General features: G+C 42.3%; 1 protein-coding gene across 1 annotated transcript in view; it reads left to right on the top strand.

Annotated features, from left to right (window-relative positions):
- OTOF (otoferlin) overlaps window positions 1–21,070 on the top strand; it is a 125,756-nt gene that overhangs the window by 16,868 nt on the left and 87,818 nt on the right. Inside the window, exon 3 of the mRNA XM_049903170.1 lies at window positions 4,514–4,572. Coding sequence (XP_049759127.1) covers window positions 4,514–4,572 — 59 coding nt within the window. The remainder of the gene's footprint in view (window positions 1–4,513; window positions 4,573–21,070) is intronic.

The following is a 21,070-nucleotide window of genomic DNA, read 5'->3' as shown; positions in this document are numbered from 1 at the left end:
CTCCTTTTCCTGTGCTCTCATTTTCTTTATGCTTTTCACATCCCGTGACAGAATCCTGTCTTATGTAACAGCCTTTTACACGTCTCACCATTCCCTGTCTTTAATAAGATTCTTGATGCAGCATTCAGATTCAAATTATCTTTGTACCTCCCCCCCCCCCCCACACACACACCTGCCACCAGGGCCTAATGGCAGTGCTGATAGGTGGCAGGAATGGAAGATCCTCTCGTAGCGGGTGGAAATGAATGAATGTCCAAGGGCTAGCAGTAGAGTCCCTACGTGCCTATTTTTTTTCCAAAATAGCAGGGTAAACTGTCTGGAGGAGGGCGCTATTCTGTCCACATGGGACATTTTGTGCCCTTAAGTCACATTCCACGAAAGTCCAGCACTCTGTCCTGCATATGAAACAAGCGCTGGAGCTCACCTTCATTTAGGAGTAGATATTGTTACTAGACTCTGTTGCGTCTACTCTGACACATAGCAATCCTATGTACAACAGAACAAAGTTGCCCAGTCCTGCACCATCCTCACAATCGTTGCTGTGTGTGAGCCCCTTGTTGTATCCACTGTGTCAATCCATCTCACTGATGGTCTCCCTCTTTTTCTCTGACCCTATCCTTTACTAAGGAGGATAGCTGTAGTGTGGATATTTTAAAATGGTGGATGACATATGAGTTACTTATATTAAGCTTTGGACTCCAGAGCCCCTCCAACTGGCTACAGGTATATCCGATGCCATGGCACTTATTACCGTAGTGAGCACAGACTCTGCTATTCAAACTCGATTTATTGACTCAGAGAGATGTTTGTTTCAAGCCAAACAGCTCAGCTCTCCCATGAGCAGCTGCCTCAGAAAGAAGGCAGAAGCTGACCGATTTCCCTGCCTAACCTTCCCTGGCTCTGTCCACAGGAGCCTCTCCATGGCGGGGAAGAAGCTATGTTCTTCCTCTTCAGCTTTATTTTCAATCTTCCCTGTGGCAAGAAAGGTGACTCAATACTGGGATTTTAAATGGTTTTGCCTGAAAGCCATTTAAAATGAAGCAGAGATGTCAACAAGACTGGTGTTGACTACAGCAGTTGTTAACAGGAAATGAACTTGAAACAAGACACAGGGTTAGTAATCCCCAGTGATAGCTTGGAACAGGCGATGGAGGTCCCCTGGGCCTATTCTAATGAACAGAAAAGGACCATTCGAATGACCCCTGCCACTGCTTGTATGTAACCCTCCAAAAAAGTGGCTTTTAAACAATGCTAAAGAACACTTTAGGAGCCCTGGTGGCACTGTGGTTAAAGTGCTGAGCTGCTAACCAAAAGGTCAGCAGTTTGAACCCACCAGCTGCTCCATGGGAGAAAGACGTGGCAGTCTGCTTCCCTAAAGATTTATAGCCTTGGAAACCCTGTGGGGCTATAGGGCCGCTGTGAGTTGGAATCAACTCCACAACAATGGGTTTGGGTTTGGTTAAAGGACACTGCTTTGTAAATGAGTTGGCCTGTGCACTGTTTTTGTTTAATTTGTTTCAGCAAAGTATCTACCTTTTATTTTTTAATGTCTTAAAAAAAAAAAAAATCTTACTAAAGGTAAATTGAGGATATTCACCAAGTCTAAATCCCCAGGGGCCAAGCCAATGCGTTTTACTGCATTTCGAAACAGCGCTGATGTTTAAATTCTGCAGTGGCTAATTTCACTGTATTTCACATCCTCTCCAACAAAGCACGCAAGCAGGGAGGGTGTGAGTCTCAGTGGCTTCGTGTGCAGTCGAACCCTGACACTATCTTGGAGGACTCTCCCCAGCTTCCTCCCTGGCTGGTCTGTTCAGTTTTTCATTCCAGGAGACACTTGTGCACAGCTCTGCTGCTTATTGAGATCTTCTAGGGTGAAAAAGCGTTTGATTACTCAGAGCTGCCGGTCCTCGGGGAAGCCCTAATGCACAAATATGCTCTGCCTGATTCTCAATCTATATTGTGTGTTACCTGTGGGAACAATTATAAGAAGCTCAAAGCTCAGGCACCAACTCCCCTGTACTGAACAGGTACTAGCCCCTGAGTCATAAAAAAAAAAATGACAACAAGCCCTAGAGACCTCTGTAAACCAGTTGCAGCTGAGTCAGCTCTGACTCATGGCGACCCCATGTGTATCAGACTAGAACTGCTCCATAGGGTTTTCAATGGCTGATTTTTCAAAGCAGATGGCCAGGCCTTTCTTCTGAGGTGCCTCTGTACAACCCAGGGACTCCAAGACCTCTGTACCAACCCTTTTATTATACAGACGAGGCAACTGAGGCCAGAAGAGGGAAGTTGGTGTCCAGGGAGGACAAGGCTGCTTTGCTGAGCCCCCTTCTTACCCACCCCAGCCCAGTCTCAGTGGAGGACCCTGAGGGGCTCCCCTCCAACCCCCTTTGGCCTTTACTACATTTATGGGGGTTTCCCAGGGTTTCTGTGGGGAGGAGACTGCAGCGTGCTCCCACCTTGCCACGTCCTCTCCTGCATCCCTAGCCCCACCCATCAGTGACAACCCAAACTAACCCCCAGAATGGGATAGAAGTCAGCCTTGAGGTAGCCCTTAAATGGACCACTGGCTTGGGTTACTTTACTTACCCACTGCCTTTGAGTTGATTCCAACTCACACCAACCCTGTAAGACAGAGTAGAACTGTCCCAAAGGGTTTCCAAGGCCATTCATCTTTACGGAACAGATGGCCACATCTTTCTCCCACAGAGCAGCCAGTGGGTTTGATGACCTTTTGGTTAGCAGCCAAGCTCTTAACCACTGTGCCAGCAGGGCTTGTAATGGTTTGAGATCTCTGTCTACGTACATGCAAAATACATGCAGATAGTTGAGTTTTTGTTTTATTTTTATAAACAGCATCCTAGTATACATGCTATTTTTCACCTTTGTTAGGGGGTATAGATTTGACAGAGGATAAGAAATTAATCCTAAATAATACTTGCTTTTTAAAAAATCCATCCTATCTCTGGGTTTCCCCTCATAGAAAGTACAACCTCTTCCCATTGCTCCCACGCCCCCAAGACAGCACTTACTCACCTTTTCTGTACCTCACGCAAAACTGATTCTTGGGTGCATACTGTATGGTAGTGAACTGGCGACCTGTTTCAGTTCCCTGCTCTGACCTACGAGAAGGTCAGCTCCCTGAGGGCCAGGATCCTGTGCATTTTGTCTGTCCCCATATCCCAAGTACCCGGCACAAGGCCTGGGACATCATAGACTCCAAGGAGTGTTACTCAAAGTGAACTGAACTAAGCCAGTGTCATCTACACATTGCCCGCCCCCTCCACCTCAACGTGCCCTCAGCTGTCTCCTGATAACCACAGACCTCCTGGTTTGTGTTCTTCCAGTACCTAGGCCAGTTCTGACTGGACAGGCCTGGGAAAGAGGGCAGCTTTACGTTAGCTATCATTTGGGCATGTGCCCTGTTGAGTGGTATGTCCAGGTGGGGTAGGGACAGTTCTGGGACAATGTGTGTCCGTACCACAAACTCTCTGTGAGCAAAGGGGGAAAACGCCTGAGACTCTCCTTTCTGCTAAGGAGCCCTGGTGGCTACCGAGCCCACCCAGAGGCTCCACGGGAGAAAAACCTGGCTATCTACTCCCATAAAGATGAAATCGAAACACCAAACCCACTGCCATAGAGTTGATTCTGACTCACAGCAACTCTGTAGGACAGAGTAGAATTGCCCTATAGGGTTTCCAAGGCTGTAAATCTTCACTGAAGCAAACTGCCACATCTTTCTCCCCTGGAGTGGCTGGTGGATTCGAACAGCCAACCTTTTGATTAGTATCTGAGTGCTTTAACCACTGCACCACCAACCTAGAAAACTGTATGGGGCAGCTCTACTCTGTCATCTGGGGACGCTATGAGTCAAAATCAACTTGACAGCACCTAACAACAACAAGGCTGACAAAAAATACTCAAAGATGAGAGTGGAGAAAAGTGAAGGCCCTCAGCTTACAGGGGAAGAAAGGCTGGAGCTTAAGTGTTTGTCCCAGGCCTGGTTTGGGCAGGAGCCTCTGGGTGTGGCTGCAGACATGTGCACAAAAGGGGACTGTGACCTCCTCCCAACAGGCAAGGCCTTCATTTACCTCTGGCCCCAGCTTCTGCTCAGGGCAGCAGGGACAGGCAAGCTGGCAGAGCTGGGGAGGCTGCAGGAAAAGGCCAAGAAAGCCACCGGGGAAGCAGCATGGTGGAGGAGAGACCTGGTTCTAGTCCCAAGTCTGCCTCTCCCCAGCCTTGTGCCCTCTCCAGTAAAATGGAGCTCATGGCCTTTGACCTACCTACCTCATGACGCTGCTGAGAGGATCAGAATAAGGTTTTACCCAGGAACGTGCCTCATCCGGAAGAGTGCTGCAGAAGATATGAGGTTCCATGCTTCGTAACGAGTATTCTCTGAGTTCATGTGCTTTAATGGTGGCTACAACATAGAGGAAGAGTGACTCCTGGCCCCAAGCTTGTTGTCTAGAGATGGCTGACTCTAAAAATTCTTCTTTCTTCCATACAGGACAATCCTTCTACTCCCGGATCCTGGAGAACTGTGAGGATGTGGCTGACTTTGATGAGGTAGGATGTCCTCTGGAGGAGCCCAAGGTTCCTCTTCTTCAGCCCTGAGCTCAAAGGGGAACTAGCACCCCTCCCTGACCCTTGAAGGCAGGCACTAACCCCAGCCCTGGGGACCGGCTTGCTCAGAACTCCTGTCTCTCCTCTGCTTGCTGGGGGCAGGTGGTGGTGGGAGGGTGTTGGGAAGCCTCTGCCTGGGAGAGGCCGATGCAAAGCGAATGACACAGAGAATGGAGGTCCAGGCCCAACATGGCCTGCTGCCCTTTCTGGGCCTGTCTGTTCTCTCTGAAGAGAGGGCCCATGGTGCTGCAGATCTGAAAGTGGGCCATCAGCTGAGGGCCTGACAGGGCTAGAGGAGGGAATTCCCATCCAGGGGCTTCTTGGAGCAATTCTGAAGGACCCAGGCTAGCCCCACCTAGGCTTCAAGCAATGCTAGTCTCACACTACACAGACCCCACCCCTTTTTTTCTAAGGGCCATTGGGGTATCTCTTTCATCCCAGCCACAAGGGGCTCCCTGACATGGAGACCCTGGGACACACACACACACACACACACACACACACAGAGTATCTCCCTAGAAAGTTTTTATTTTCCTTTTACTCAGAGGGTTGAGTAAATCATATACCTCAGTTTATGGTACTTTATCTCCTTGGTCCCTAAAAGACCTCAGTCTTATTTCTATGTATGGATTTATTTATTCTCTTTTATTCCCATACTCTTTCTCTCCAAACACAACCATTCTAATGTGCTCAGTGTGTAGCTTTTGGTTTCCTATGTGTTCCTGCAAAACATGTATTGTTGTCTTTTGAGAATATAGTTTTTGTTTACGTAAATGTTGTCAGGTGCCTATGTACAACAGAACAAAACACTGCCTGGTCCTGCGCCATCCTCACAATCGTTGCAGTTTGACCCCATTGTTGCAGCCACTGTGTCAATCCATTTGTTGCGGGTCTTCCTCTCTGTTGCTGACTCTCTGCTAAGCATGATGTCCTTCTCCAGGGACTCGTCCCTCCTGATGACATGTCCAAAGTATGTGGGACGAAGTCCCACCATCCTCTCTTCTAAGGAGCATTCTGGCTGTACTTTATGTGAACAGCGCTGTGTTATATATTTCATTTCCTACTATTTTTCACTGAGCACTTTTTCTAAGTTCCCTCCATGTTGCTGTGCTAATCTGCTACTTCTGTGTGCTGCATAGTACTCCATGGGGTGCATCAACACATATTAGAGTGATCTCCCATCCCGATTCTCCTGAAACTAAAGCGTTCCTGGGATGTGGATTATCAGTGCTAAAACTGGGACAGTCCCAGAAAAAACCGGGATGAGTTGATCACCCTACACATTTCATCTACTCACTCCCCTAGTGTGGGGCACACAGCTTGCCTCCAACTCTCCACCAGCAGAAATGCGATGAATATTCCTATGCATGTCCCTTTGGACTTGGGTGAACATTTCTCTGGGACATACTCCAGGATCTGGAGTTGCTGGCTCCTAGGGTGTTGCATGTACTTTGGGTGATCAAGCATTGCCAGAGCTGCACCATCAGCATTGCAAGGAGATCCTGCCTCCCACCTGCTCACCTCTACCTGGTACTATCCAGCTTTCTGATTTACCAGTCTAACGGCGATATAAAGAGCCCTGGTGGTACAATTGTTAAGCACTCGGCTGCTACCCCAGAGGTCTGTGGTTTGAACCCACTGGCTGCTCTGCAGGAGAAAAGACCTGGTGATCTGCTCCCATAAAGACAGTTGTTCTTGCCGTATGCCATCGAGTCGATTTTAACTCATAAAAACAAAAAAAAACACTGCCTTCAAGTCGATTCAGACTCGTAGCGACCTTATAGAACTGCCCCATAGAGTTTCCAAGAAGTGCCTGGCGGATTTGAACTGCCAACCTCTTGGTTAACAGCCCTAGTACTTAACCACTGTGCCACCAGGGTTTCCTTTTAACTCCTAGTGACCCTAAAGGACAGAGTAGAACTGCCCTATAGGTTTTCTTGGCTGTAATGTAGCCTAAGAAATACGGCCTAAGGAGCCCTATGGGGCAGTTCTACTCTGTCCTATAAAGTCACTATAAGTCGGAATTGACTCAATGCACACGACGGTGGTGATACACCACTGTTGTTTTAATTTACATTTCTCTGATTACAAACAGGTTTGAGCATCTTTTAATGCGCCTGTCGCTTTTTTAAGTTTTAAGTTGTAAATTGCCTGTCTACTTTCTCTGCCCTTTTCTCATATTAGGGTGGCTGTCTCTTTCTTACTGATTTGCGACCTCTTTGTATAGTCTAGATATTAACCCCTTGGTGACTTTAAATATTGAAAATATCATCTTTCAGTGCATCATCTATATATTAACTTTGTTCATGGCATCCTTCATTGCCTAAAAATCTTTAATCTCAATGTAACTAAATTTATCAAACTTTTGCCATACAGTTTGTGTTTTCAAGTTTTGTTAAGAAACCTTCCTCTCCTGTAGGTCACAGATATATTCTCCTACATTTTCTATTTGTATTGTTATACCTTGCACCTTGCACATGGTTTCCAATGCGGTTGGGGTCCACTCTTATTTTTCTCCATATAAGGGGCCACTTTTTCCGGCATCAACTTACTAAGCAATCGTCTTTTTTCCATTTTTTGTCTATTAAGTTCTGTGTCTGAGCCCTCTATTCCATTCCATTAATCTATTTGTCTATTCTTAAACTTGCCATATTGCTTTAATTAATATGGCCTTTTTTTTTTTTTTGTATGTCTTAATATCTGGTGAGGCAAATTCTGTCTCTACTCTTTTTTTCAAAAAATTTGACCTATTTGTGGACCTTTATTCTTCCACACCAATTTTAAAGTCTTTTATCAAGTTCTTCAAAAAACCAACTGGAATTTTGATTGTAATTGCATTGAATTAAAAAATTAAAAAAAAAAAAACACCAAACTTGTTGCTGCTGAGTTGATTTCTACTCATAGCAAGCATATAGAACAGAGTAGAACTGCCCCGTAGGGTTTCCAAGGAGCGCCTGGTGGATTTGAACAGCTGACCTTTTGGTTAGCAGCCGTAGTGCTTTACCACAACACCACCTACAATTCCAAAATTGTCTTAGGGAGATGTCATTTTCTTATAATATTAAATCATCTGTTCAGGTGATCTACCACATCCTTTACTAGAATTTTCAAGTTTTATATGTAGAAGTCTTATGTATTGGTGATTATTTCCTAGATACATTATGGTTTTGATGTTCTTGTGGATGCTATCTTACTTGTATATTTTTTAGTTGATTATTGCTGGGATGGAGGTACACTTTCATTTTTTAAGCCCATTTTTTAGTCTGGCAACCTTGCTGAGCTGTCTTATTAGTTTCATTATTTTTAATAGTTTGTGTACTGATTGAGTGTTTCTTCTGTATATGACCCTATTATCTACAAAAAGAAGTGCTTATCTCTTCCTTTCCAATCCTTATTCTTTCTGAGTTCCTGATCTTAAAGGGGACAAATGCATCTAAAGTTTTGCCCCTAAATACAATGGTTGTACTAGGATATTACTATTCACCTGGTTAGCAGCCGTAGCACTTAACCACTACCCCACCAGGGTTTCTAAGAGTTATATAGTAACAAGTTATTTAGTTTCCAAACACCTGTAATGTTTTTTGCTCTCCTTGTTTTATTTCTGATTTTGCTGCATTACGATCATATAATATAGTTTGCATGATATTGATCCTTTAGAATTTATTGAAGCTTCTACTATGGCCTAATTTGTGGTCATAAATGCTCCCTCTGTGCTTGAAAGGAATATGTTCAGTGTACAGCTCTCTCTGTATATACATGCACAACAGCCTAAAATTACTAATTACATCATTCAGTTCTGCTTTTTTCCCCTCTGCTTGGTCTACCAGTTTCAAAAATGTTTGTAATAAAATCTCTAGCTATAATTGTTGATTTATATATTTATCACTGCAGTTACGTAAGTTATTACTTGATGTATTTTGAAGTTGTATTATTAGTTGTCTACATGCTTATAAAGGAGCCCTGGTGGCAATGGTTAAGCGCTCAGCTGCTAACCAAAAGGTCAGTGGTTCAAACCCACCAGCCGCTCCACAGGAGAAAGATGTGGCAGCCTTGGAAACTCTGTGGGGCAGTTCTACTCTACATATGTTTATAACGGGTATGTTTTCTTTTATCAGTATATAATATCTTCCTTTGTCCCTTATTATATTTTTTGCCTTAATTTTTTTTTTTTTTTTTCAGGTATTAAGATACTACCTCAGCTTTGTTTTGGTTCATTTGCCTGGTTTATCTTTTTCCAGTCTTTTATTTTCTTGGTATTGCTTTCGTTGTTAGGTGCGGTTGAGTAGGTTCCTACTCATAGAGACCGTATGCACAACAGAAAGAAACACTGCCTGGTCCTGCGCCATCCTCACAATCATTGTTATGCTTGAGCTCATTGTTGCAGCCACTATGTCAATCCACCTGGTTGAGGGTCTTCCTCTCTTCCACTGACCCTGTGCTTTCCCAAGCATGATTTCCTTCTCCAGGGACTGATCCCTCCTGACAACATGTCCAAAGTACAAAAGATGCAGTCTCACCATCCTTGCTTCTAAGGAGCATTCTGGTTGTACTTCTTCTAAGACAGATTTGTTCATTCTTTTGGCAGTCCACAGTATATTCAATACTCTTCGCCAAAACCACAATTCAAAGGCGTCAATTCTTCGGTCTTCTTTATTCATTGTACGGCTTTCACATGCATAGGATGAGATTGAAAATGCCATGGCTTGGGTCAGGCAGACCTTAGTCTTCAAGGTGACGTCTTTGCTCTTCAACACCTTAAAGAGGTCCTTTGCAGCAGATTTACCCAATGCAATGTGTCTTTTGATTTCTTGACTGCTGCTTCCATGGCTGTTGATTGTGGATCCAAGTAAACTGAAATCCTTGACAACTTCAATCTTCTGTCCGTTTATCATGACGTTGCTCATTGGTCCAGTTGTAAGGATTTTTGTTTTCTTTATGTTGAGGTGCAATCCATACTGAAGGCTGTGGTCTTTGATCTTCATTAGTAAGTGCTTCAAGTCCTTTTCACTTTCAGCAAGCAAGGTTGTGTCATCTGCATAACGCAGGTTGTTAATGAGTCTTCCTCCAATCCTGATGCCCCGTTCTTCTCCATATAGTCCACCTTCTCTTATTATTTGCTCAACATACAGATTGAATAGGTATGGTGAAAGAATACAATCCTGGTGCACACCTTTCCTGACTTTAAACCAGTCAATATCCCCTTGTTCTGTGGGAACAACTGCCTCTTGATCTATGTAAAGTTTCCTCATGAACACAATTAAGTGTTCTGGAATTCCCATTCTTCGCAACGTTATCCATAATTTGTTCTGATCTACACAGGCAAATGCCTTTGCATAGTCAATAAAACACAGGTAAACATCCTTCTGGTATTCTCTGCTTTCAGCCAGGATCCATCTGACATCAGCGATGATATCCCTGGTTCCACGACCTCTTCTGAAACCGGCCTGAATTTCTGGCAGTTCCCTGTCAATATACTGCTGCAGCCATTTTTGAACGATCTTCAGCAAAATTTTGCTTGCGTGTGATATTGTCCTACAATTTCCACATTCAGTTGGATCACCTTTCTTGGGAATAGGCATAAATATGGATCTCCCAGTCAGTTGGCCAGAAAGCTGTCTTCCATATTTCTTGGCATAGACGAGTGAGCACCTCCAGTGCTGCATCTGTTTGTTGAAACATCTCAATTGAATTTTCTTGGTATATCTTTTTCTTTTTCTTCTCAATATTTCTGTTTTTTACTTTGAATGTGTCTCCTTATGGCATGTAAATTTAGATCTTATTTTCTCACTGAATATAAGAGTCTCTGTCTTTTAGTTGTTCAGTTTAACCCATTTATACCTATTGTAATTTCTATTATTATTAGGCTTATTTCTACCACCACCTTACCTTTTTCATTTACTGTACTTTTTGTTTATTTGTTTCTGTTTTTCTTCTTCCTGTTTTCCATTGAATATACCAGGTTTTCTTCTGTTAGTTTAAAATTATACATTCTACTTTTGTTCTCAAGACAGTTAGCCTTACTCATGTTTATGTATCCTTATTGATAGCTTAAACAAATTGATAATTATAGTTTCCCTCTAACATGACAAGTACATTAATACCCTTTCATGTCCCTTTAATCTTCCCACTCAGCTCACCTCTAATATTTCTATTCTCTGGATTAAATTTTTAATACTAGGTCCTTATGGATGTGCTTTTTCTTTTTTCTTGTATTTTCCCTAGCTTTCTTTTTTCATTTCTAAGACAGTGATAGTCTTTACCAAGATCACATATACTTCTCATATCTCTTGAATTATCTCCTGGATTTGCTTCTCTTCTTATCTGAGTACTTCCTCCAGAAGTGTTTTTATCTGGGGTCTTTGTGTAGCATGCCTTCTAAAGCTTTGTAAATCTGAAAATAGTTTCCCTATTTCTTCAAATTTGAATGAGAATTTTGCTAGATGTAAAATCCTAGGTTCAAAATTCTTTTCCTTCACAACTTCAAAAATATCATTCCGTGTTGTCTGATGGCCATCTAATTCTTGTACCTTTGTGGGTGATTTATTTCTCTCTGGAAAAAAAAAGTATAATTTTCTGTCTTTACGTTCTTGAATTTTACTACGATGTTTCTAGTAAGGTTTTCCTTATCTTTCCTGCTTTGCACTGTTTCATGATATCTTTCATGTAAGGCTTTTTCATCTTTCATTTCTTCTGGAAAATTCCACTTCTGTTATTTTTTCAAATATTCCTTCCACTCAGTTTTTGTATTGTTCTTTCCTCTGTAACACTTATTATCAGATGTCAGTACTTCTACTTCTAGCTGCCATATCTCTTAGCATTTATATTTTAGTCCATGAATTTAGTTTTTTTAATTGATCATACAATTTACTATTCTTTTTAAAAATTATTTCTTGTTTTATTTTTTTCCTCTCCTGTGTTGTGTATTGTCTTGTTTTATATTGCTAATGTATTTCTTTTTTTTTTTCTTGTGCCTAGGTGAAAGTTTACAGAGTAACTTAGTTTCTCCTTAGACAATTAATACACAAATTGTTTTATGACATTGGTTCCCAACCCTGCGATTTGTCAAGACTCTTCCCTTCTCCACCCCAGAGTCCCTGTTTCCATTTGTTCAGTTTTCCTATCCCTTTCTGCCTTCTCATCTTTGCTTTTGGGCTGTTGTGCCCATTAGTCTCATATACTTGATTGAACTGTAAAGCACATTCCCATGTATGTTACTGTTTACTCTATAGACCTATTTGGAAACCCTGGTGGCATGGTGTTTAAGTTCTGCTGCTGCTAACCAAGAGGTCAGCAGTTCAAATCCACAAGGTGCTCCTTGGGAACTCTATGGGGCAGTTCTACTCTGTCATATAGGGTCACTATGAGTTGGAATCGACTCAGTGGCAACGGGTTTGGTTTTTTTTTAATATATAGACCTGTCTAATCTTTGGCTGAAGGACAAATCTTGGGAGTGACTTCAGTACTGAGTTAAAAGGGTGTCCAGGGACCATACTTTCGGGGTTTCACCATTCTCTGTCAGACCAGCAAGCCTGATCTTTTTTTTTTTTTTCTGTAAGTTTGAATTTTGTTCTTCATTTTTCTCCCACTCTGTCTGGGATACTCAGTTGTGATCCCTGTCAGAGTAGTTGGTGGTGGTAGCTGGGCACTATCTAGTTGTTCTGAGTTCAGTCTGGTGGAGGTTGTGGTAGTTATCGTCCATCAATCCTTTGGACTAGTTTGTCCCTTGTGTCTTTGGTTTTCTTCATTCTCCTTTGCTCCAGCTGGGATGCGACCAGTAGATGTATCTTAAATTGCCATCCACAGGCTTTTAAGACCCCAGATGCTACTGAGCACAGTTGGATGTAGAACATTTTCTTTATAAATTATGCTATACCAGTTGATCTAGGTGTCCTCCAAGACCATGATCCCCAGCCATTAGCCCAGTAACTTGGTCCCTCGGGGAGTTTAGATGTGTCTGTGAAGCTACTATGACTTTGCCTTTGTCATGTTGTGCTGACTTCCCCAGTATTGTGTACTGTCTTACCCTTCACCGGGGTAAACACTTATGTACTATCTATTTAGTGTTTTTCCCTTTCCACCCCTCCCCTCCCTCAGAACCATTGTAGAATTTTTCTTTCTGTGTGTAAACCTTTTCATGTGTTGTTATAATAGTGGTCTCATACAATATTAGTCCTTTCGTGACTGACTTATTTCACTCAGCATAATGCCCTCCAGATTCATCCTTGTTGTGAGGTGTTTTGCAGATTCATCGTTGTTCTTTATCATTGGGTGTAAAACCCGTTGCGCTGGAGTTGATTCCGACTCATAGTGACCCTATAGAACAGAGTAGACCTGCCCCATACGGTTTCCAAGGAGTGGCTGGCAGATTTAAACTGCCAGCCTTTTGGTTAGCAGCCTTAGCTTGCCATAGCTCTTAACCATTGCACCACCAGGGCTCCATTGTGTGTATATACTATAATTTGCTTTTCCATTCATTTGTTGATGGTCACTTAGGCTGTTTCCATCTTTTTGCTATTGTTAATAATGCTATGTTGAACATGGATGTGCATATGTATATTCATTTGAGGGCTCTTACTTCTCAGGTCTGTCTTATATTCCTAGGAGCAGAGCTGCTGGATTGTACGGTATTTCTATTTCTAGCTTTTTAAGGCAGAGCCATATAGTTTTCCAAAATGGTTGCACCATTTTCAATTCCCACCAGCAGTGCATAAAAGTTCCAATCTCCCTGAAACCTCTTGAACATTTGCTATTTTCTGTTTTGTTTTTTTTTTAAATTAGTGCCAATAATGTTGGAGTGAGATGGTATCTCATTGTAGCTTTGATTTGCATTTCTCTAATGGCTAGTGATCATGAGCACTTCTTTACGTGTCTGTTAGCTGCCTGAATGTCTTCTTTGAGGAAGTGTCTGTTCATATCCTTTGCCCATTTTTTAACTGGATTATTTATCTTTTTGTTGTAGAGGTGCTAGATTTTCCTATAGAGATTAGACCTTTATCAAATATGTCACAGTCAAAATTTTTTTCCAGGTCTGAAGGTTCTCTTTTTACTCTTTTGGTGAAGTCTTTTGATGAGCATAAGTGTTTAATTTTTAGAAGATTCCAGTTATCTGACTTAACTTTTGGTGTTTGTGTATTGTTAGTTATGGTTTGTATCCTATTTATGCCACACATTAGGGCCCCTAGTGTTGACTCCTTTTTTTTTCTTCCATGATCTTTGTAGTTTTGGGTTTTATATTTAGGTCTTTGATCCATTTTGAGTTAGTTTTCGTGTATGGTGTGAAGTGTGGGTCTTGTTTCATTTCTTTAGAGATGGACATCCAGTTGAGCCAACACCATTTGTTAAAAAGACTGTTCTTTTTCCCTCCCATTTAACGGACTTGGGCCTTCGTTAAAGACCAGGCAGCCATAGGTAGACGGGTTTACATCTGGCTTCTTGATTCTGTTCCATTGGTCTATGTGTCTGTTGTTGTACCAGTACCAGGCTGTTTTGACTACCGTAGCTGTATAGTAGGTTCTGAGGTCAGGTAGTGCAAGGCCTCCTACTTTGTGCTTCTTCTTCAAAAATGCTTTACTTATCTGGGGCCTCTTTCCTTTCCACATAAAGTTGGTGATTAGTTTTTCCATCTCTTTAAAGAATGCTGTTGGTATTTGAATCGGGATTGCATTTTATCTGTGGATTGCTTTGGGTACAATTGACATTTTCACAGTGTTGAGTTTCCCTATTCATAAGCATGGCATGTTCTTTCATTTATGTAGGTCTCTTTTGGTTTCTTCCAGTAATGTTTTGTAGTTTTCTTTGTATAGGTCTTCTACGTCCTGGTTAGATTTATCCCTAAATATTTTATATTTTTAGGGGATATTGGTATTGTTTTCCTGATTTTCTTTTCAGCGTTCTCTTTATTGGTGTATTGGAATCCTACTAATTTTTGTATGTTTATCTTGTACGCTGCTACTCTGCTGAATCTTTCTCTTAGTTCCAGTAGTTTTCTTGCAGAGTCTTTAGGGTTTTGTATGTATAGTATCGTATCATCATTGAATAGGGATAGTTTTACTTCTTCCATAGCAATTTGAATGCTCTTTATTTCTGTTTCTTGCCTTATTGCTCTAGCCAGGATTTCTAGCACAATATTAAACAGTAGAGGTGATAAAGGGCATCTTTGTCTTGTTCTCATTCTCAGGGGGAATGTTTTCAGTCACTTTCCTTTGAGAGTGATGTTGGCTATTGGTTTTGTATAAATGCCTTTTTTTATGTTGAGGAATTTCCCTTATATTCCTATTTTACTGAGAGTTTTTATCAGGAATGGGTGTTGGACTTTATTTAATACCTTTTCTGCTTCAACTGAGATGACCATATGATTCTTTCGTTTGTTTTGTTTTATTTGTGTGGTGTATTAGTTGATTGATTTTCTAATGTTGAACCATCATCGCACACCTGGTATGAATCCCACTTAGGTGTGGGGTACTATTTTTTTTATATGATGCTGAACTCTATTGTCTAGAATTTTGTCAAGAATTGTTGCATCTATATTCATGAGAGATATTGGTCTGTAATTTTCTTTCTTTTTTTTTTTTTTGGTGTCTTTGCCTTGTTATGGTTTCATAGGGTTATGCTGGTTTCATAGAATGAATTCAGAAGTATCCTTTCCTTGTCTATGTTCTGAAATAGTTTGAGTAGTATTGGTCTGAGCTCTTATCTGAATTTTGGTAGAATTCTCCACTGAAGCCATCTGGGCCAGGGCTTATTTTTTTGTTGGGAGTTTTTTTTTTTTTTTTTAGTTACATTTACAGTCTCTTCTCATGCTATGGGTCTGTTCAGATTTTCTACCTCAGTTTGTATTAGTTTAGGTAGGTAATGTGTTTCTAGAAATCTATCCGTTTCCTCTAGGCTTTCAAATTTGTTAGAGTACAGTTTTTCACAGTACTCTGTTACGATCTTTTTTATTTCATTTGGCTTGTTTGTAACATCCCCCATTTCATTTCTTATTTGTGTTATTTGCTTCCTCTCCTGTTTTTCTTTTGTCAGTTTGGCCAGTGGTTTGTTGATTCTGTTGATCCTTTCAAAAGAAACAAGTTTTGGTTTTGTTGATTCTTTCTATTGTTTTTTGTTCTCTAGTTCATTTGTTTCTGCTCTGATCTTTATTATTTCCTTTCTTCTGGTGGCTGTGGGCTTCTTTTGCTGTTCTCTTTCTATTTGTTCTAGTTGTAGGGCTAACTTTTTGATTTTGTCCCCGCCTTCTTTTTTGATGTGTGCATCTATTGCTATAAATTGACCCTGAACCCTGTCTTTGCTGTGTCCCAAAGGTTTTAGTATGATATATTTTCACTCTCATTTGAGTCTAGAAAATTTTTTATTCCATCTTTGATTCTTCTATTACCAGTGGTTTTTCAGCAAGGTGTTATTCAGCTTTCATGTTTTTTTTTTGTTGTTGTTTATTTGTTTATTCCTTGCTCTTCCTGTTACTAATTTCTACTTATGGTGTTGTGACCAGAGAAGATCCTTTGTATTATCTCAATGTTTTGGATTTTGTTGAGGGTTGATTTTTGGCCTAAGATGTGGTCTATTCTGGAGAATGTTCCATGTTGGAAAAGAATACATACTTTGCTGCTGTTGGGCTAATATATTTCTTATGGTCCATTTGTTCTAACAATCCTGCTCCACTTGGTATATACTGTCCAGTGTGTTGTCTTTCTTTTACAGTAGATGTACTCTTCAAATGTCTCTTTACTTTGCCCTGTTCAAGCTCCCAACATCACTATTCTGCATGGTAATGAGTATTAGGGAAGCAACAAAGGCCACTCTGTTTCAGTCCCTAGGGGGTTTAAGAGAAGGGCAGGTAGGCACACCAGGGTGAGAGTCCCAGTCATCACAGAAACAATGTTGATGACTCCACCAGAGTCAGGGTTTCATCTTTAAACCTTGGAGAAGCACCATTGACAGAAGACAGTCTATCTAGGTTTTATTTATTTATTATTGTGCTTTAGGTGAAAGTTTACAGTGTAAATTAGTTTCTCATTCAAAAATTTATACACAAATTGTTTTGTGACATTGGTTGCAATCCCCACGTTGCTTCAGCACGCTACTCCTTTCCCTTTCCACCTGGGTTCTCCATGTCCATTCATCCAGTTTTCCTGTCCCTTCCTGGCTTCTTGTCTTTATTTTGAGACAAGTGTTGTCCATTTGGTCTCATATACTTGATTAAACTAAGAAACACATTCTTCACCTGTGTTTGGTTTATAGGCCTGTCTAATTTTTGGCTGAAAAGTGGACTTTGGAAGTGGCTTCAGTTCTGAGTTAGCAGGGTGTCCAGGGGCCATAGTCTCAGGGGTTCCTCTCATCTCTGTCAGGCCAGTAAGTCTGGTCTTTGTGTGTGTGTGTGTATGTGAATTTTGTTCTTCATTTTTCTCCTATTCTGTCCAGGATCCTCTATTGTGATACTTGTAAGAGCAGTTGGTGGTGATAGCTGGGTACCATTTAGTTCTTCTGGGCTCAGGCTGGTGGGAGTTGTGGTTCATGTGGTCCATTAGTACTTTGGACTAACATTTTCCTTGCATCTTTGGTTTTCTTCATTCTCCTTTGCTCCAAATGTGATGGGACCAATGAATACATCTTAGATGGCTGCTCATGAGCTTTTAAACCCCAGAAGCTACTCAACAAAGTAGGATGTAGAACATTTTCTTTATGAACTATTTTATGCCAATTGACTTAGATGTCCACCAAGACCATGGTCCCCAGCCCTCAGTTCCAGGAACTCATTCCCTCAAGGTATCTAGATGTGTCTAGGAAAATCTATGACTTGCCTTTGGTCAAGTTGTGCTGATTTTCCCTATATTGTGTGTTGTCTTTCCCTTCACCAAAGTTAACACTTGTCTGCTATCCAGTTAGTAATTTCCCTTCCTTACCCTTGCCCTCCCTCATAGCCACCAAAGATTGTTTTTTTTTGTGTGTAAACTTTTTCTTGAGTTTTTATGATACTGGTTTCATATACTATTTGTTGTTTTGTGATTGACTTATTTCATTCAGCATAATGCCCTCCAGATTCATCCACACTGTGAGATGCTTCACAGATTCATCATTGTTTTTTATTGTTGCATAGTATTCCATTGTGTGTATGCACCATAATTTGTTTATTCACTGATCTGTTGTGGTGGGCACTTAGGTTGTTTCTACCTTTTTGCTGTTGTGAATAATGATTGCTGCAGTGAACATGTGTGTGCATGTATCTATTTGTTTGAGGGCTCTTATTTCTCCAGGATATATTCCTAGGGGTGGGATTCCTGGATCATGTGGTATTTCTATTTCTAGTGTTTTAAGGAACTGCCATATCATTTTCCATAGTGGTTGCACCATTATACATTCCTACCAGCAGTGCATAAGCGTTCCAATCTCCCTGAAACCTCTCCTACTTTTGTTATTTTCCTTTTTTTTGACTAGCGCCAGTAATGTTGGGGTGAGATGGTATCTCATTGAGTTTTGATTTGCATTTCTCTAATGGCTAATGATCATGAGCATTTCCTCATGTGTCTGTTAGCTGCCTGAATGTCTTCTTTGGTAAAGTATCTATTCATAGCCTTTGCCCATTTTTTAATTGGATTATTTGTCTTTTTGTTGTTGAAGTGCCAAAGTATTCTATAGATTTTAGTGATAGACCCTTGTTGGATATGTCGTAGCTGAAATTTTTTCCCATTCTGTAGGTTCTTTTTTTACTCTTTTGGTGAAGTATTTCATGAGCATAAGTGTTTAATTTTTTATCTAGATTTGTAATAAACTAGCTCTGGGGGTTCAGTGAGAGAAAATGTGAACAACTGGACTATCAACACGTATTTTTATCAGCTCCTCACTCCACCTAGTATATTGTCACGATATTATTAGTAAAGGAGCAGGCAATAATTGCGCCCAAGGTAATGCCAGGGAAAGGTAAGAACATAACTTACAAAGCTTACCTCCAATCTGTTTTCTCACTGCCCCTTTCAAACTAGGAAGGCTCCATTCTTCCCTCCCCCAACACACACACATATTAGCTTAAATAGTCTTTCATATCCTTGGGTTTCTTGCATTCTTTCATTTATCTGTTTGTTTACTTCCAGGAATCCACACTTTCCTCTTACTTCTGTAACTTCTCCAGGGTTGACTTTGGTCATAAGAACCAGTAGTTGTAATTCATCATCTTGGCCAAAACCAGATCTATTGTGGCTCCCAGAAATAGCTTACTCCTAAAAAAAAAAAAATTTTTTTTTTTCTTTACTGGGCTTTGCCTTTCACATCTGGCTCAGTCTATGTATGAGAAAGGCCTCATAGAAGACTGCTCCCTTTGAGGCTGGACACTGGCATTCAGAGGAGCCACTGCCAGACTGAGAGACCACCCAAAACCAGCCATCTCCCCCTCCCCAGGGCCCAAGCTGCATAATGTGGTTGTGTCCACTAGGCCCAGAGTTGGAGGCACCAGGAAGCAAGGCCTCCTTTCTTACCTGGGCTCAGGAGCAACACTGACCCCCACAGCCCCAAGGCTGTGCGCTCCCCCCAGTCACTCCAGGGGCAAAGTTGCCACTGCTCCCTTGTAGGTCTCCTCTCCTCCCTGGAACATTTGAATTCCTCAATTTAAAGTGAATCACCAGAGCTAGGGAGGGGTCTGTTCTTGCCTTCCCCCGCCCTAGCTATGTGACTTTCAGCTTCAGTGACCACACTTGTCAAATGGGGTTGATGATGAGTATAAAGTCTTTGTAAAACGACGAACAAAATGAAGGTTAGCTGTGATGGTGGAACGATTGCTGCATACTAAATTAGCTTTCTTGGTCTCAGGGTTGCCCCATTACACAACCTGCCTGCTCCCTTCCCCTTCTTCTTTTTCTCAGTCACAGTCCCACAGCGGGGAAGGATTGCTGGGGTGAAGATGAAGGCAACCTGGCCCACTTTCTCACAGTCCTGCCTCCCTGGGCCTCTGCCCCATTCAGCCATGCACAGTGTCCTCTCACCAAGGCTCCCCAGGGGATCTACCAGCCCAGGCCTCCAGCCAGCAAGCAACCCGATGCCCTTCCAAGGGCATTGCCTCCCCTTTCCATTAACTGAAACCTGGGATACATGAGCCCCAGGTATACACGACATTCAAAGTTAACCACCGTGTCCTTCCTCTTCCCAACACTGCCCAACATGGTCAGGTGGAGAGTCAGTCTCTGTTGCTCCTGAACGTGGGACCACATTCTGAGCACCTAATGTGTGCCAGGCACCAGGGGTAGAGATACCATAAAGGAAGGAACCCAGGCTCGACAGCACATGATGATCTATACGAGAATTTAGGCTTATGGGATAGCCTCTGAGTCAGTGTGGACAGACAGGGAGGTGGTACAGAAATCAAAGACTTATGAGCAAAAGCATGTGGTATGGATCAGAGAGCAGGCCACAAAACGGGGAGAAGTGCTTCTCATCTGAGGAAAAGAATTTTCCAGTTGTCACAATGGAGAATCCACTGGTATTTAGGGGGTTGGGAGCAATGATGCTAATGACCTGCAATGCTCAGGCCATCCTCCACTACTGGGAATTGCCTCTCACTTTTTTTTTTTTTTTCCCCACCTGGGAAGCCCCGTTGGCAGATCGTGATAGCAGCCACCAGCAGGGGAGCCGTGCTGCTTCCTGTGCAATTCCTCTTCCATCCAGGCACCACAAGGGCTAACTGACACCGCCCTCCCCCCCCCCCCACCGTTTTACAGATGATGTAGTTCAGGCTCAGAGAGTAAGCACCCCTCCCAAGGTGACAGAGCTGGAATCTAAGCCCACACTCTTAGTGCCCCCTCTGGGTGCAGCAGGAGAAAGTGGCTCAGCTGACTCCCCTGAATCCCCCGCCCTGCAAGTTTTGGGTCTCTTCAAGCACCCTGTCTCCATTTCCGCCTCTGAGAAGTGGCCTGCAACACGGCCATCACTGGTCAGAGGTGCGTATCTCACAAAGCGGGGGGCACCCAGGAGCCTAGGTCAGCCCAGCCCCCAAAGAGAGCCCGGGACTGTACCCATGCTCAGCCCTCTTTCCCCAGACTGGGGTGGACAAGTCCTAAACTTCCCTGGCTGGCCCCCAAAAGAATCAGCCTTTCATTAGTCACCAGCTCGGAACAAGCCTGAAAAAGAATCCTCAGCTGCTCCTTCCAAAATCTCCTGAAACCTCCTGGCTTCCCAGAAAGTCTCTCAGTTCGGCGAGGTACAGAAAGCACTGACCTGGGAGTCACTTGACCTGGGCTACAGTCCTCGCTAAGGAATTAACAAACTCTGTGACCTTGGGCTGGCCCTCCAATCTCTCTGGGCCTCAGGTTCACCTTCTGTAAAATGGGGGGATAGTCCTTGCTCTGCCTGTCTCATGGGACTGTTACAAGTCTAAAAAATGAGATATGAGAAAGAAAGCAAACGTTTCTCCTTGGTCCACTCAGATAAGGGATCCAAGAAAGGGAGGGCTTCCTCCTCT

This window comes from Elephas maximus, chromosome 12 (assembly GCF_024166365.1).
Source record: "Elephas maximus indicus isolate mEleMax1 chromosome 12, mEleMax1 primary haplotype, whole genome shotgun sequence".
Taxonomy (NCBI): Eukaryota; Metazoa; Chordata; class Mammalia; order Proboscidea; family Elephantidae; genus Elephas; species Elephas maximus.
The sequence above is the reverse complement of the archived record's forward strand: the minus strand, read 5'-3'. Positions and strand labels throughout refer to the sequence as shown.